The sequence below is a fragment of the Triturus cristatus genome, chromosome 1_2 (assembly GCF_964204655.1).
Source record: "Triturus cristatus chromosome 1_2, aTriCri1.1, whole genome shotgun sequence".
Classification (NCBI taxonomy): Eukaryota; Metazoa; Chordata; class Amphibia; order Caudata; family Salamandridae; genus Triturus; species Triturus cristatus.
This window is the reverse complement of record NC_140580.1, coordinates 1100651720-1100667085: the sequence shown is the minus strand read 5'-3', so window position 1 is coordinate 1100667085 and position 15366 is coordinate 1100651720. Positions and strand designations below refer to the sequence as shown.

At 42.6% G+C, this 15366-nt stretch overlaps 1 protein-coding gene across 4 annotated transcripts in view; it reads right to left on the bottom strand.

Annotated features, from left to right (window-relative positions):
- The window catches only part of GARNL3 (GTPase activating Rap/RanGAP domain like 3), a 949195-nt gene that overhangs the window by 206998 nt on the left and 726831 nt on the right, over positions 1-15366 (bottom strand). For all 4 annotated transcript variants that reach the window (XM_085613708.1, XM_085613711.1, XM_085613709.1 and 1 more), the window contains one exon: positions 9752-9851. In XM_085613708.1, coding sequence (XP_085469834.1) covers positions 9752-9851 — 100 coding nt within the window. The remainder of the gene's footprint in view (positions 1-9751; positions 9852-15366) is intronic.

Genomic DNA, 15366 nt, shown 5'->3' with positions numbered 1-15366 from the left:
AGCATGGAAAGTCAGGCGATGAAAGGGGAGACAGCGAAGAAACAAGAAAGGAAATGGCAGGAACCAGGGAGACAGGCAAAGAAGGTGAAATGAGGGAGGAAATAAGGCAAGTGATAGCATGGAAAGAGCTGTGGTAAATTGAAGAGAAGTTGAGACAGCGGAATAATGAAGAGAAGGACATGGGGAGAGGGACAGTAGGAGAGCGAAGAAGAGGAAGAAAGAAGAGATATGCAGAAGTAGGACAGGAAGAAGTAGAGAGATGGTAAGAAAAAAACCGGAAGGAAGACGAGAACAGGAGAGTTGAGGGACTGAAACATCTCGCTAATTATAGTAACTGATTAATACACAGCCCCACGAGTACCTGGGTGTTATCTGAAGGAGAGACAGGTGAAGATGCATATCAGGAGATTGCTGTGGGCAACCGTGTCATGGGAAATAGTGAAATGAAACAGGGGAAGAAGGAGTGAAGGAGATGAAGGAGTGAGCAGGAGAGCTGGTGACAGGGATAAATCGGGGGGAAAGCAAAAAAGAGCCAGAAGCACGGAAATACATTTAGAAGGGGAAAGAATAAGAAAAACTGGAAAAAGGAGAGGGTTGAGATAGCGAAAGAGGAACAGGAACGAAGAGAAGGAAAAATGGTAGGAAGAATGAGTGAAAGTTGGAAAGAGTCGATTAGATGGGGAAAAAGAGGGCTATAGAGGGAAAGATTCAGGCAGAGGGAAAGGATAGAGGAATGTAGAACATTGATGGGAACAGGAGGGTGATGGTAAGGGAAGATACACGTTGTGGAAGTTGTGGAAACTTTTGACATGCACTCCGCAGGATATTATGGAAACTGGCAATGTGTTTGGGATATTTGAGGAATGCCCCTGATGTGCTTTGCAATGCACTCGTCCTTTGATGGCAGAGGTGGCTGTCCCCTACAAACCTTTCCCAGCATCCTAAGCGTTCTTAATGGTTCACATTCTTTTCATCCCACTTTTTGTCTTCACAATGTACTATTTTCTCAAGTGTGTCCCAAGGAGATAAGACCCTAGTAAAGATGTTAAAATCTTAGGGGCAGATTTACAAGCCCCTTGCGCCACTTTTGCGTCATTTTTAGCATTGGAAAAGTGACGCAAAAGTGGCGCAAGGGGCTTGTAAATTTGCCCCTTAGTACCTTCTGTCCAAACTTAGTGGTATTAAGTGCTTTTGAATGAACCATTAGCAGTTACGTTTTCAAAAATTCTTCTTTAAATCATATTGTGGATTCAACAAAGTTGTTGGCACAATGTGGGTTAAGATGAACCAGTGAAAAGGTTCTTGCGGCTAGTGAAAGGAAGGCCTGAAAGGTCAAACTACCATTTTGCCTGGGCTTATGAAAACTCTTTCTCTGCGGCTTTACCTAATATGTTTCAAAAGTCCACCGCTGATAGCCCCGAAAAATTATTGTGGGTAGTGAACGGGTGTGCTCAAATATCAAAATTACATTTTGTCCAGAGTGTTGAAACTAGTTGAAATTCAGCTGCCCAAAACACTTAAGGGCTGATTAGGATGACGGTCGACTCCGACCGACATCCCTGCGGTTTTGAGGCCGACCGACCTTGGGTCAGCAGTCCAAAACCGCAATTACGATGTGATTACACATGGTGCGGTCGCAGACTCCCAGCAGAGGCTCCCATTGAGAAATGAAGTCACTGGAAATACATGCACTGTGTGGCAGGCACCACACAGTGCAGGGATTTACAGGGGGGCATCATTGGTGCCCCCATGGTCCTCAACCGGAGGTCGCAGGGAGAAGGGGGCCCTGCTAGGGTGCTAGGGGCCCCAATAGTTCCTTTCCAATAGGCTTTCCGTGACGGAAAACTTGATATGGAAAACCTGTCGGAAACCAACACCACAATCCCGATGGTGGCACGCCGTCCGCACAGGATTACGTTTGGTGTCAACTGGCCGATGGGCTCCCTTAGCCCATCAGATGCCAGCCGGAAGAACCGGCCAGTTTGAATTCCGACCGCCGTAATCCTAATACGGCAGTTGGAATTCAAATCAAGGATGTCGGTCGGAAAGCCTCCGACAACAGTTTGGAGGCTTTCTGACCGACCTACTAATGAGGGCCTCAGGGAATTCGATTATTTTTCTTCTTGTAATTATTATTATTATTGTTATTATTAATAGCACGTGCACCCAATAATCTTGGTGCTAAGAAAATGAAGGGAGGGAACAGGATAAAGAATAAACTGGCAGGCCAAACAACCCAATGAAACAAGATGGCTGCTCCGTCGCGGAAAGAAATGGTGACCCTAACAGCTAGACTGAGAACATGGATAAAAATCTTTCAGACTTTAAAAGCTGCACATTAAGGAGGGGGTGGAGCTCCAGCAGAAGATATTTTCAGAGCGTGGGCCCTAACACGCGGACTGATCTCCCGCCTCCTCGTGCCCCTTTGACATGGGGGTGTGGCTGGACAATAGTGAGACACCTCATCAGAAAGAAAGGAGCATCAAGATTTGGACAATGTTGTTGGCCAAATGCAGTTTGATGAACATACTTCACACAGGAAGCACTAACCTGTGATAGGGGTAATTATTATAGCATTACACTTCAACCCAGCCGGGTCATCTGTGATGACGTAGGTAGGCTGGAGAGGGAGAGCTGCCCAAGCTGTCGAAGGCGAATCTGGACATTATATCCAAAAAGTGGACTTTAAAATGTCCCATTTGACTCGTTAAAGACGCCATAAACGATAATCATAACAATGCACTTTCTGTGAAGCACTTCCTGTTATGCTGCGCCCTGGGATGTCACTTCCAGTATTAAAGGTCGCATCATCTCCCAGTAAATATAGCAGCTGGTTTAATTATCTATTTTTGTTTCATAGTCAGCTACGATAACCTATAAAAGAAAATATTTTATGACTACAATAAATGAGGTTGCAAATGGTAAATAAAACTATAAATTTGCATTGATATGCAGAATGCAATATTATTCTGAGGAATGCAGTGTCCTGAATATGGTTTTAGCCTTTTCTGACAGATGTAGATTAATAGTCCCAATGTTCCAGTAAAATGTACATATACACATTTGGCTACAGGATGAGTGCAAGCCTGTATCCATCCATTCATCAATGTATCTGACCGCTGCTCTGGTCTGCACCCTCACAGCACAGAGCCTCGACTCTGATCAATGATACCTGCTTAATATTCTGGTCTCCTCCAGTCTGCACAGAACATGAAATCTAATTTTGGTTCCCAAGCCGCGTCTTTCAGAAAAGAGAATATTGCTGCATTACCCTGGCAATATCCGGAAAACAAATTACTGTGAGACAGGAGGGTTTATGATGCACCGGGGTCTGGTAATGTCGCTGCAGTGTGCTACGCGCACTTTAGAGGCACGTTGTGCATGTTAGCAAAACAAACGTCATCTCATCGATCCTGGGAGCTGGTCGATTTTTATTATGACATATGGCTGTTATCACATACATTTAATGTATATTTCTCATCAAATCAGAGCTGGATTACCTGTACATTACTAAGGGAGTGAATATCCACCGTCATCTGAAATGAAGAGCTTTGCAAATGACATTTGAGATCACCATCCAACGCAAAATGACATTTGAGATCACCATCCAATGCAAAATGACATTTGCGATCACCATCCAACGCAAAATGACATTTGAGATCACCATCACCATCCAACGCAAAATGACATTTGAGATCACCATCCAACGCAAAATGACATTTGCGATCACCATCCAACGCAAAATGACATTTGAGATCACCATCACCATCCAACGCAAAATGACATTTGAGATCACCATCCAACGCAAAATGACATTTGAGATCACCATCCAACAAAAATGTCCTTTTTGCACTTGTCCATCAAAGCAAATGTTTTACACAGGTCGGTTGGTGAAAAGGATGGAATAACATCGAAGCAGTATAGGGGCAATATCTGTAAACCAGCTCAAAATATAAATGAAAACATTGTGAATGGCTGTCTGCAGTAACATCGCTTACTTGGAGGAAGTAAAACAATTTTATTTTGTGTTTTGTGGATCTATTCTGAGATGGCATAATGGGCAAAAAAAATCTGTGGAAATCCTATCTGAGTTATTGCCACTGGCTCGACTATTTGAAAGCTATCATTTCTATTGGTTTTTGACATTAAAAAAATATGGAACTTCAAACAGGCATTCCTGTTTTAAACGAATACCCCAACGACTCCCCCAACAATAATCCCCATGTTATCCTTTCTCCATCTCCTGCAGTGACTACTTATAGTACCTGTGTCTAGGATGAACTCTCTACTTCATCGCTGCTTCAGGATATACCTACAGCTTAGCTAGTAAGTATTTTTTGGTCTCTAAGGGGCAGAAGTACAATCCCCTTGCGACACTTTTGTGCTGCCGTTGCGTCACTTTTGTGATGCAGCAGTGGCGTAAAAAATGTGACCAATTTACAATGTGATGCATCTAGGGAGATGCGTCACGTTGTAAAACCCTGCATTACATTATACCTGCATCAGTTATAATGTTTGCAGGGTGGGCGTTCCCATGCAGGAAAGCCTCATAAAAGTGACGCAGTGAAATCTACAAGATTTCACTGCATCACTTCTAGGATGCCACTGCGTCAAAACCTTACGCCTTCTTGAAGCAGGCGTAAGGAGTGATGCAATGTAGTAGGAAAAGGCCTCAAAATGCATTGCTGGAGTTGCGTCGTTCTTGCGACACGAGTCCAACAATGCTTGACTTTTGCCCCAACAGATACATCAGAATTTCTGATGCATCTGTCAATCCTTGCGCCATGGTGCGCCGTATTGTAAATACGGCGCATCCATGGTTGACGTAAGGGTTTTTCAGGGTGGTGCAGGGAAAGTGACAGATCTCTACGGATGCGTCACTTTCTTGTAAATCTGCCTCCAAAAGTCTCAAAGTTTGAAGGCTAATTGAGCAGTAGAGGCAGTGCACATATTGTAGAACTAGAGCCACATTTTGTTCAATCTAAGCGCCTCCCTTTTGAACACATATGCCACTTATTTGTGTGCCAATAAGTGCCATATACGTTGGAGCCACAGTTCCATTGTCTATGCCATTTGGTCCCCCCACCTTCCAAGTATTGTTTATTTGACTTCAATGAGCAGATAAAGTGTAGTGGATATGGATAATTGGTCACATTTTCGACCTCATAATACATCACTCAAAAATTCTTAAAGTTTCAGTCAAGCCCGGAGAATGTGTAATGTTGTGGCTCCCTGTCCACACTGCCTCCAGCATGCAATGGCTGTACTTGTCCATAGTATGAAGCAGTGTAGGTGTGTCGTGAGATTTAGTGTAGGTTTTTCACCCTTAGGCATGGTGAGCGAAATTGTTCATGCATGTGAAAATATCCTCCCAGGGAGGACTTAAGCTCTTTCCCCCATTGTTCTTGGTATGCAATAATCAAGGGATTGATTTGGGGATGGGGGAAATGGGTAATATATAAATGTGAGATACTAGGTATCTCATGGATGTGAAGGTTTATAAATATCTCTCACAGACCATAAGTGGTTTTGTGGCTCTTTCCTATACATGGGGCTGAATGATTTGAACATAGCAAAATGCCCCTCCTTCAGGATACCATATGTTGAGTTGATATCTTCACAAGAGCGGGACTTCCTTTTGCGAAAAATTCTTATAGTCAAAAGTGGCCCTGGTCCATGCAATTGCTTCGGTTTAATCTATGTTCACAATTATGGGTGGCAGGGGAGAAGGGTATGTTGACATGCATACAGGACCTCTTTTCTCCCCAAACGAAGGTGTTGCACGCCTCCTGCAGCTGGGTAAGATCCCCTATAGAAACAGGAAGAGCATTCGTCTTTTAATGTAGAGCAAACTAAATAACTGTTACAACATTAACCACTTAGGGCCTGATTAGGAGCTTTGTATACGGGTTTCTCCATCACAACGGTGACAGAAAGCCTGTCCGCCGAAATATAAATCCTATACAATGGGATTTATACTTCAGCATGTGAGACATCCATCACTGTTGTGACAGAGTAACTAGTCCTCCAAGATCTAAGTCAGGCCCCTAATGTAAATGTAAAATCAAATTATTTTGAATGTATTAAATTGAAATTATTTTTCTAAACTTTACATTTAAAACAATTCCAACCTAAAGTAATAAAATATTTTTTACGCATTATAACTGATGTGCGGAATTAACTAAAAGGAAAATAATTATGGTTTATTAAAAATATTTTGGCATACATTTTTAAATTACAAAATGTTTTTAAAATATTCTAAATTAAAATATATATTTTAAGTTTAGATTTTTTAACATTAAATTGAATTAATTTATATTTTTAAATATCTTGAATAATTTTGTTTGATTAACGTTATTTAACGTTATTTCCTATAGGGTTTCATTTTAGGTCCTTACCTCCATTATTTTCTAAGGGAGGGTGTTGCAATACCAGTGATTATGGCAATGTGTGATGGTGGACATACTCCAGATGTGATCTGGAGTAAATGTACAACTTGTTGGTCCTTTTTGGCTCTAGTAACTTTAGAACTGCAGTTTGTGAATAGGTTTGGACTTACTCTTATGTGGGTGGGTGCATTCCCTCCCTAAACCCTACCTTAAATCCTCCTTACTCCTCCCTCAACCCATCTCCTTTTGTAGTAAGTATTCCCCATTTTTGAGCCACACTCCTCTGTCCCTCCCACGTCTCCCCTAAAACATATACTTCCTTGTGAGGTGACTCTGAACTTGAGCAGAGACCTCAACACAGAGAAAGATAGGAGAGGCAGAACCTCCACATGTTGGTTTGTGTATGGCATTTTGTAGTATGTTAGTAGTACTATTTTGGTACTACTAAATGTACGACAATGTGGAGTTGGTGAATAGGCCCCTATGTTTAGAAATAAAACCCTTCATTTTCCCTTCAATTGGCCCCTTTAGCGCCATCTAAAGGTGTGTATGCTCTCTGTCTCACAAGGTTATAGGGGTAAATATTTATTAGGCTGAGCTGGTTCATTCTCCTAAACACTTCAGGGTTTAGGTGAGGGAATAAACACTACACAGTGAGTGTGTAAGTCTGTGTGTTTGTGTATCTGTGTATGAGGTGCTATGTGGTTTTTGCTTTGATGTTTTAGGAGAGCTGGACTTTAACAGGCTTTGCAGTATTTATGCTGCTAGACTGGCCATCCTACCCATAGGGCTAAAAGGGATCGTAATATGAGTGGAAGAGAGCTGCGCTCAAACATCGGTGATGAGAAAACTGCTCTGAATTGATGTGCAGCAGAAGATTATTGAGACAGGTCCAATGAGTGTACCATGAGTACCATAAAATACAGCTGTCATGTAACACCTTCTACTTCCAAACAACAATTAATATATTGTGCCGTGTAGGAAATCCACCTTTTCATGCGCGCATGACTTACAACGTAGGGGTTATCAAAGAAGAAGGACAGCGGCCATGGTGAGGAGGAGGCAGGAATGTAAGTGCTTTTATTTTACATTATAATTACTTTGGGAGGGGGAGGGAGCGGAGAGCACTCCGGTGCGCCACAGAGTCGGAGTTTTGCCTAAACTCCGCGTTTGCAACGGAATGTGGAGTAGTCAAAACTCTGGTAACTCCGCTGGCGCCGCACAGCCCTGAAGGACTGGACCTGCCATCTCTTGTAACCAGGGAAAAGAAATGCTCTCTGAGGGTCATGAGGATGACCTCCTGTTCAAGCTACAGGGACACAACAACCCACAAGACGTAGGTCCTTGTCCTGGAAGAACCCTTCTGACCGGTGGCGACTGGACCTGGGCTGGACCCTGCCTCTGCTTAGTCCCTAATACCCTTTGAGTCTCTAAGTGCCTCCTCTGAGGTCCTAGGGTCTTTGGAAGTGGACTACTCTGGTGGATGGGAACTTAAACAACTAAGTCAGAGGGTAAGATCATTGACAAGGATGAACCTGGTTAGAGTATTAAGCCAGCGCTCCATGTAATCAGGTACAAATAGTGCCTAGGTCCTTGTCCACCACAACCATCGACTACCATTTGCATTTTGTGCTCTTTGAAGCCATTTTTGCTTAAAACCTTAACAATTCATATCTCTGGTTCAATATTCTGGATTTTTGTCATTTGGTGTCATCATGTTGTTAATAAATGTTACTATATTTTTCGAATTCGGATTTTCATTTTATTTTATTTTATTTTATTTTGTTTATTATATTTCATGCATTTGACTTTATTACCGTTTTGGTATTGCATAAATACTTAAGAAATGTCCCTAAGTTAAGTCTGTCTACTCTGTGCCATAGCTACCATGAGGATGAGCTTAGGTTAGTTTACTGATTATGAAGGTGCGTTGCAATTATTCCTTGAGGTGGGTAGTTACCCACCCCAAATAATAATCCAATTTCTTACATGTGGTAAGTAACCCTACCAGTAGGATGATTTGTCTAAGGCAAATAAATGTCCATCCATTTACTGTGTTTCTAAATGTCATCAATTTTAGCAAAGATAGAAATGGAGGCAAGAGAAGCTGAACTCATTTTCTTAGCATCATGCACTGTGGTCAAGTGAGGAAGACTGAAGCAAAACCCACCATTCAGAATCCAAAGTCAGCATCTTAGACACTATGTACGTACCTACTTCACTTTGCTGGAGGCCATAAAGATGGTTGTCTCGTTTCACTCTGCTAATGTGTAATAGCTGTATGGTTTTCATGGGCAAGTGTCACACACAAGAACTTTTAGCTACAGTTGTCAAGTGCAATGACATCACGCCATCAAACGACGCACTCGGTGGCACCCTTGTGTGCTGCCAGAGTGCTTGCAGGAAGAGGGAGCATCCTGGACAAGGGCAAATAGCAGATCTTTTTGCATTATTTGTGGTTGCTCCATGACAACCTTTTTTATTCCTACACCCATCATAAAGATCAGCTCATTGGTTGATGGAGGGACTGTGGGATTTACTTAAAATAAAAGAATGGACAAGAGCAAATAACATGATGGGACACTTTTCACCCAGGGTTAAGTAATGACTGGCATGAACAACTCAAGCTTAACTAGTGTTGTCTGTGCTGTCATTTGGATCCCCTAGTGGGAACCTATTTCACTTTTGTTTCTTAACTATGTATAATTCCACACATTGCATAAGGAGTCCTCCCCGTCTACATACTACAGACTAATTTTAATGTAGAGTTCATAAATAAAACATATGAACTTCTAAGGGTCTTATTTTGAGTACAAAATGTCAGAATGTGAATGGCAGGTATTCTTTCCCAACAAATGTCTGAAGCTACAAAGTCCACACCAGGTAATTTGATGCAAACTTGGAGGGGAATGCCCAAAGAGAAATCTAAAAAACTCAACTTTTGAGCAGATTCATATATCTTGAACTACTGTGCCAGTTTGCGGATCGATCCATCATTTCACGTTCAACTGATTTTACATGTGACCGCAGACAAGTAACACAATACCAGCAAAAGTGTGTTGAGAATCTGTGATAAACAGTGGTGTTGAGGTACCCTAGCTTCTCACCATTGCCATTTGTAGGGGGATACATGTATAGCATTAGAACAGGCTTTCTTTGTAATTGTTTATATCTAGGAATTCTTGACACTCCTTGAAGTTGTGGAATTTACTATTGCAAGTGGCGCCCTAGAAGCAGCAAATACCAATATAACTTAGGTACATGTTATAGTTTTTAAGACTTCAATCTAAATCCGGGATTTAAGATCATCTCAGTTTTACACCATTCTACTTGAAAGTTTTGCACACAAAAAACTCAATTACCTTTTCCTAGAAAATATTTGAAATACCATCTGGTGTGATACTCTGGGTTTTCCAAGTGCACATCTGTTCTCCTCCAGGTACCAGGTGTAAAGTCAGAATTCTGAAAGAGAAGATAGAGATGTAATTTTATAAACCTAACCCACGGGGAATGGATTGCAGTTAATGAGCACAAAAGATATCAACAAAATGGCTTTAATTGCTTAATAAAATAGATTCAGACCGTTCATGCTGGGAATCTTAATATTATTTTTGTCACTTGTGGGCATTCATTTAAAGACAGTGGTCTTGGATTTCATCTTTGCTACTGTAATTCAAACTGCAGGATGAAGGGTTTACTGAACGTGCTGAAGAGGGTCTTTAGTCGGAAGCACTGATAAGACTCCAATAGTTTAAGGGCAGTAGTGGTTACAGGCTTTGTTCTACGGCACATTTTTGCTTGCGAGGAAATTGATCACCGTTACTTAGCTACCAACTGTGCTGCCACAGCCTACATTGCAAACATACTAAATACATTATCCTCCAATAGATAACACTTAATGGCATACTGCGCTTTACATTTCAACATAAGTCACGTGATTGGCTGGATGTTGATGAGTATGTCTAGTGGTCAGAGCTCATGGGTCTGTGTGTGCATGCCTGTCTGTAGGTGTGTTGTTCTGTCTACAAATATGCATGTGTACTCTATGTTAATGTGGTCCTAGATGTTTTGTGTGCCTTGGTGTGCATGCACTGCGCAAAATACAGACCAATTCTGGGGCCTTTTTGTGGAGTTTTGTAATACTGCTCCAGTATACTCAAATCGGCCAAAAACTGCCCAGGTGTAGTCAGTGGCATAGCATAAAATCATGATGTCCCTCCTCCTGAATGTGAAGAAGGGTCCCGACTCTCCCATACCTCACATATAGTCATTGGTTTCTATCATCCATCTGCACAGTAATTGAAATCACAGATTTTCCCATTATCCATCTGAACAGGAAGTGACATCACTCCTCCCCCCCAGGATCTATTTAATACTGCCGCAATATGGACACGGGCAGCAGGCACGATATTGGTGTCCTGAAGGCGTGCCAAAGGCAGGCCTGTCTGCACTCGTCCATGCCCTGGGCCCACCTACTGCCAGGAATCCTGAAGTATTCTACTGAACTTCCTGCACTTTTCATGTTCTTACCCACACCAAACCTCATCACACCACACTTCACTGTCTCACACTATCACAGCCCTGCAACCACCCACACAGCATTCCACACTTGCATGCATATTCCTCAGCACCAGTTCACTCACCAAACAAGCCACAGAGGCCTAGAAACTGCTGTATGACAATGCCCCAGACCTGCTTTTTCTCACTGAAACTTTGCTGAACACTGCATGGGCACCTGACATCACTACCGCCATCCCCCAACCAACAAGACTACCAGGCAAGACAGACTTCACATGCCCAAAGTCGGAATCACCATCAACCACATGAACACCATCAGCTCACCACATCCATGGACACCTCATCTTCCTTCATGGAACACCTGTCATTCAAGTGCCACATCACAGCCAACTTCACCCTAAGTGGCACTCTTATCTAAAGACCATCAGGACCACGCATCAACTTCACCAACACCATCACGGATCTTCGCCACATCACTCGCCCTCGATGCTAGCAATTACATCCTACTCTGAGACCTGACCTTCCACCGGAAAGACTACGTCTCACCGAACAAGTAAAAGGACAGAGCCTCATTGCCAGACACCTCCTGGACCCTAATTTAATCTACATCAGAAACATTCTATTGACAAGACCACACCAGTCCCCTGGACAGACCATGCCCTCTTCAAGTTTAGCATCCCCATCCCAGTTCAAAGCACACACACATCACCACCAGACCAGCCTGCCGAAACAGGAACAGCATCACTGACAAGGACTGGAACACCGCCCAAACCAACCAGCTACCTGAACACAGCAACAACCTCCCCAAAGCCAACAAGAATTTCAACAAGTGGATCACGTTGTGGTAAATAAAATAAATATTACCTGACTGAATTTCGTACGGAGTCTTAAAATAAAGTAAAATAGCTCAAAATAACAAGAGGCAGAATCCGTGGTATAAGAGGTTCTCTAATGGGCTTTATTCCATTCAAAATGGCCGACTCGAGTGGCGGCCTTCAGGTTCCGTCACCACGAAGGTTCAGGAAGTGAAGTACAATAATTTATTAACAGACATGTATTTTTATAATAAGTACATTACAATGAAACGAATGTAGAAGGCGTAACATTTGATAAGAAAAATGACGTAACAGTGACATAATCGAAACTAGGCGTAATAAGGAATAAAAGAAACATGATTGGCTTGCATTATCAGACATAGGTGGATCTATAAGATAATACTTGGCATAGATGCGCGCGCGGCAGCATGACGTGTAATTGACGTGTAACTAGGGGGTGAAGGGGACTTGACATTTAGCTCTACATGTGGAGACGAGAAGTCTGGGGTCAAGTCATCCTAATCCCAAATCATATCTAACATCCTATGTTTAAAGAACTATGTTATCCACAAGGAAGAGACTCTCGGACAGAATCTATTCTATACTGACTATGTGCGTGTACAAGCGTCTAAGTGTCTATATGAGATGCGAGGGGCAGAAAACTTTCCATAGCAACAGGGCTATGAATCACTTGCATGAGGACAGAGAAGCCTGGCCTTTTGCTTGGTAACTGGAGGAATGTTTACTTAAACTACTAGGCAGGAATGCATCGGCTGAAGAGCAAAATAGATAATTCGAAGGTGAAATACAACTTCTTGGCAGACAGGCGAAAACTGGCCGAGGCAGGCACCGTTAGCTGCACAGGGAGTAGGACAAAGTTCATGGATACAGATGCGAGCTCAAACTGAAGCTGTCAGAGGCTGGGAGCAGGGAAAGGCTTTGAGGACAGAATCGGGCCTACTCGCCTGAACTGTAAAAATGGAGTAACTTAGCCATATAAAGTCGGTGGCCTTTCATACTTAGGAATCGAATATCCAGCCCATTGATGGCGGATCTGACAGAGAACATGTTGACAGTAGACACACATATGTTTGCGTCTTAGAAACTGGAACTGGAGGGAACATACATGTACTTGTAACATGCATATAGAACCGTTGGGGTCCAAGATAGGGGACATAACTGACCAGGAAAATCCACATTTCCACATTCCCTCCTTGTCCCCTTCTTGCCCTTCACGAGACATCAATCTTCATCATTCCATCGATTTGCTCATGGAGCATCATTTCTTCTTCCTTCTTCTTCCGGGATCTTGAGCGAAAACCTTGATGTGGAATACACGATGTGGCACACAGACCACAAATCGCTGGTCCACATTGCAGACATATACAACAACTGAAGAGCATAAGAAGGCCAATACCTAGGAAGGATAGAACTCTCCATCCCCAGGCTGATATCACACTCCAAAACCACCCGGACCACGTCCAAGTACCTGGATTTTCGTGTATCTGGCTTACAATCTTATGAAGGCGTGTTATAGCTTTATATACAGATGGCGAATTTTCTGGTATGAAAATGCAGCAGCTGGATCCGATGACCCTGCAAGCTCCGCCCCTATCGGCCAGTATGACGTCAAGGACAAGACGATTCTGGAGAACAACAATTCTCATCACTGATTGTTCCTCTGTCAGATTGCCTAGGGCGGCTATAGTCTCGTTTACTACAGCTTCAAGAGTCTTGGTGAGTCTGCGTATCAGCTTACTATTTGATATTGTACCTATATAGGGAAAGATACCTTTATTGAAATCTACATACTTGTCCCATGCCGTCTCAGTATAATCGACAACTGGGAGATCTCTTCGCTCTCTATTGTGTACTGAATGAACATTTCGATAATAATCAGGAGGAGCTAGGAAAACAGGTGGCAAAAGGAATGCTATGTAACAGGTACCATCCCAATCTAGAGGCAGACGCATATATGCAGTCTGACCACATATGAAGTAGGAATGGCGAGAAGCTCTAAATGAAGATTTACCTTGATCACTATATTCTACTGTAGTAACGCATTGGCTATGGCCCATATGTATGGAACCAACTTTTCTCACACATAATTCACCCTTAACTGGAAATACTGACATAGTGGGCAGAATTCGTTCAACTTCGGATTTGGCATTCAGAATCATAAGATTAGGCGTAAAATTACCTAATTTATACACTTCATTTTCTAAATCAGTTCCTGTTCTACTGGGGTGACCCTCCTTATTAGGGTGACAGACTTTGAATAAAACTAGATTCAGATTTCCCCATATCCAATGTTGTTGATAAACTGCTGTGTCTGGGTCTATGGAATTTAATAAACTAAACCATGCTCCACAGGAGCCATTGCGTGTGAACGGATGTGGAAAGAATGGCAGAACTCCTTTGTTATTCTGATAGGGAGGGAGTCGGCCACACACCCAACAATTGGTCGCATTACTAGTCTGATGGGAATGATGTAACATACTAATGAATGTGTTATTGCGCAGCGCAAGTCTATAAGATAATTCATGTGGCGGTAGGTCACTAAAAGAATGTTCATCAGTTATATTGAAAACACGTTTAGAAACAGGATGATATATGTGCAAAATCATACTCGTAATAATTACTAAAATACTCAATAAAAACAAAATTAATAATGTCACAATACAGTGGTTACGCAGTAATTTACAATAAGCATGTCGTTTCATTATGATTCTGGACTCTACATGATTCAGACCTAAGGGATACATGTCGGGACAGATTCAACCGCTTCACCTTGGAGAGGACTTAAACAATCAAATCGTCCGACAGTTTAGATCTGGACCTGAGTTTCTGTTTATAGCACTGAGAGTCAGTCAGTTCAACAAAAGGAAGTTTTGAATCAGTCTGTGAGGGAGTGCAGGGCACAGTGTCTATATCTGAAGGTAGTCCATGAAATTTTTTTATATGGGTGGAATGCACCCATCCTTTCCGTCCTTCGATCTTCACAGCTGTTCTGGTCGTCAGCAGGACCTGCTTAGGCAACTTCCACCTAGGATCCAATTGGCTTTTCCTATCAAAATTCCGAACCAGGACAAAGTCCCCGGGGACCACGTCATGGGGTTTCGCCTCAGTGTTGTCGGGAAAGGCTGCAGCTACCTGTGAACGAGAAGATTGTAGTGCAGACATCAAGGAAGCCAGGTAATCTGTCAGCATATTACAGTCAACATCAGTTATTTTACGTGGTATAGGCGTCCCCCACATATTCGGCGGTCTACCAAAGATCACCTCATACGGGGATAGCCCTGTTCTAGAGTGTGCTACCATTCTCATGTAAAAGAGTGCAACTGGTAATGCTACTATCCAGTCGACACCTTTCTCTCTACATATTTTGGACAGTCTGATTTTCAGTGTCTGGTTATGTCTTTCTACGAGACCTGCTGCTTCGGGGTGTCGGACACAGTGGAATTTCCACTGATATCCCAACAGGAGTGAGACATATTTCATTAATTCGGATGAGAAAGGCTGACCGTTATCTGAATATACAACACGTGGTAAACCGTACCGTGGGAAGAATTCTCGAACTAGCTGCTTGGCAGTAGTCGGGGCAGTGTAATCTGATACGGGATACGCCTCTGTCCAACGGGAGA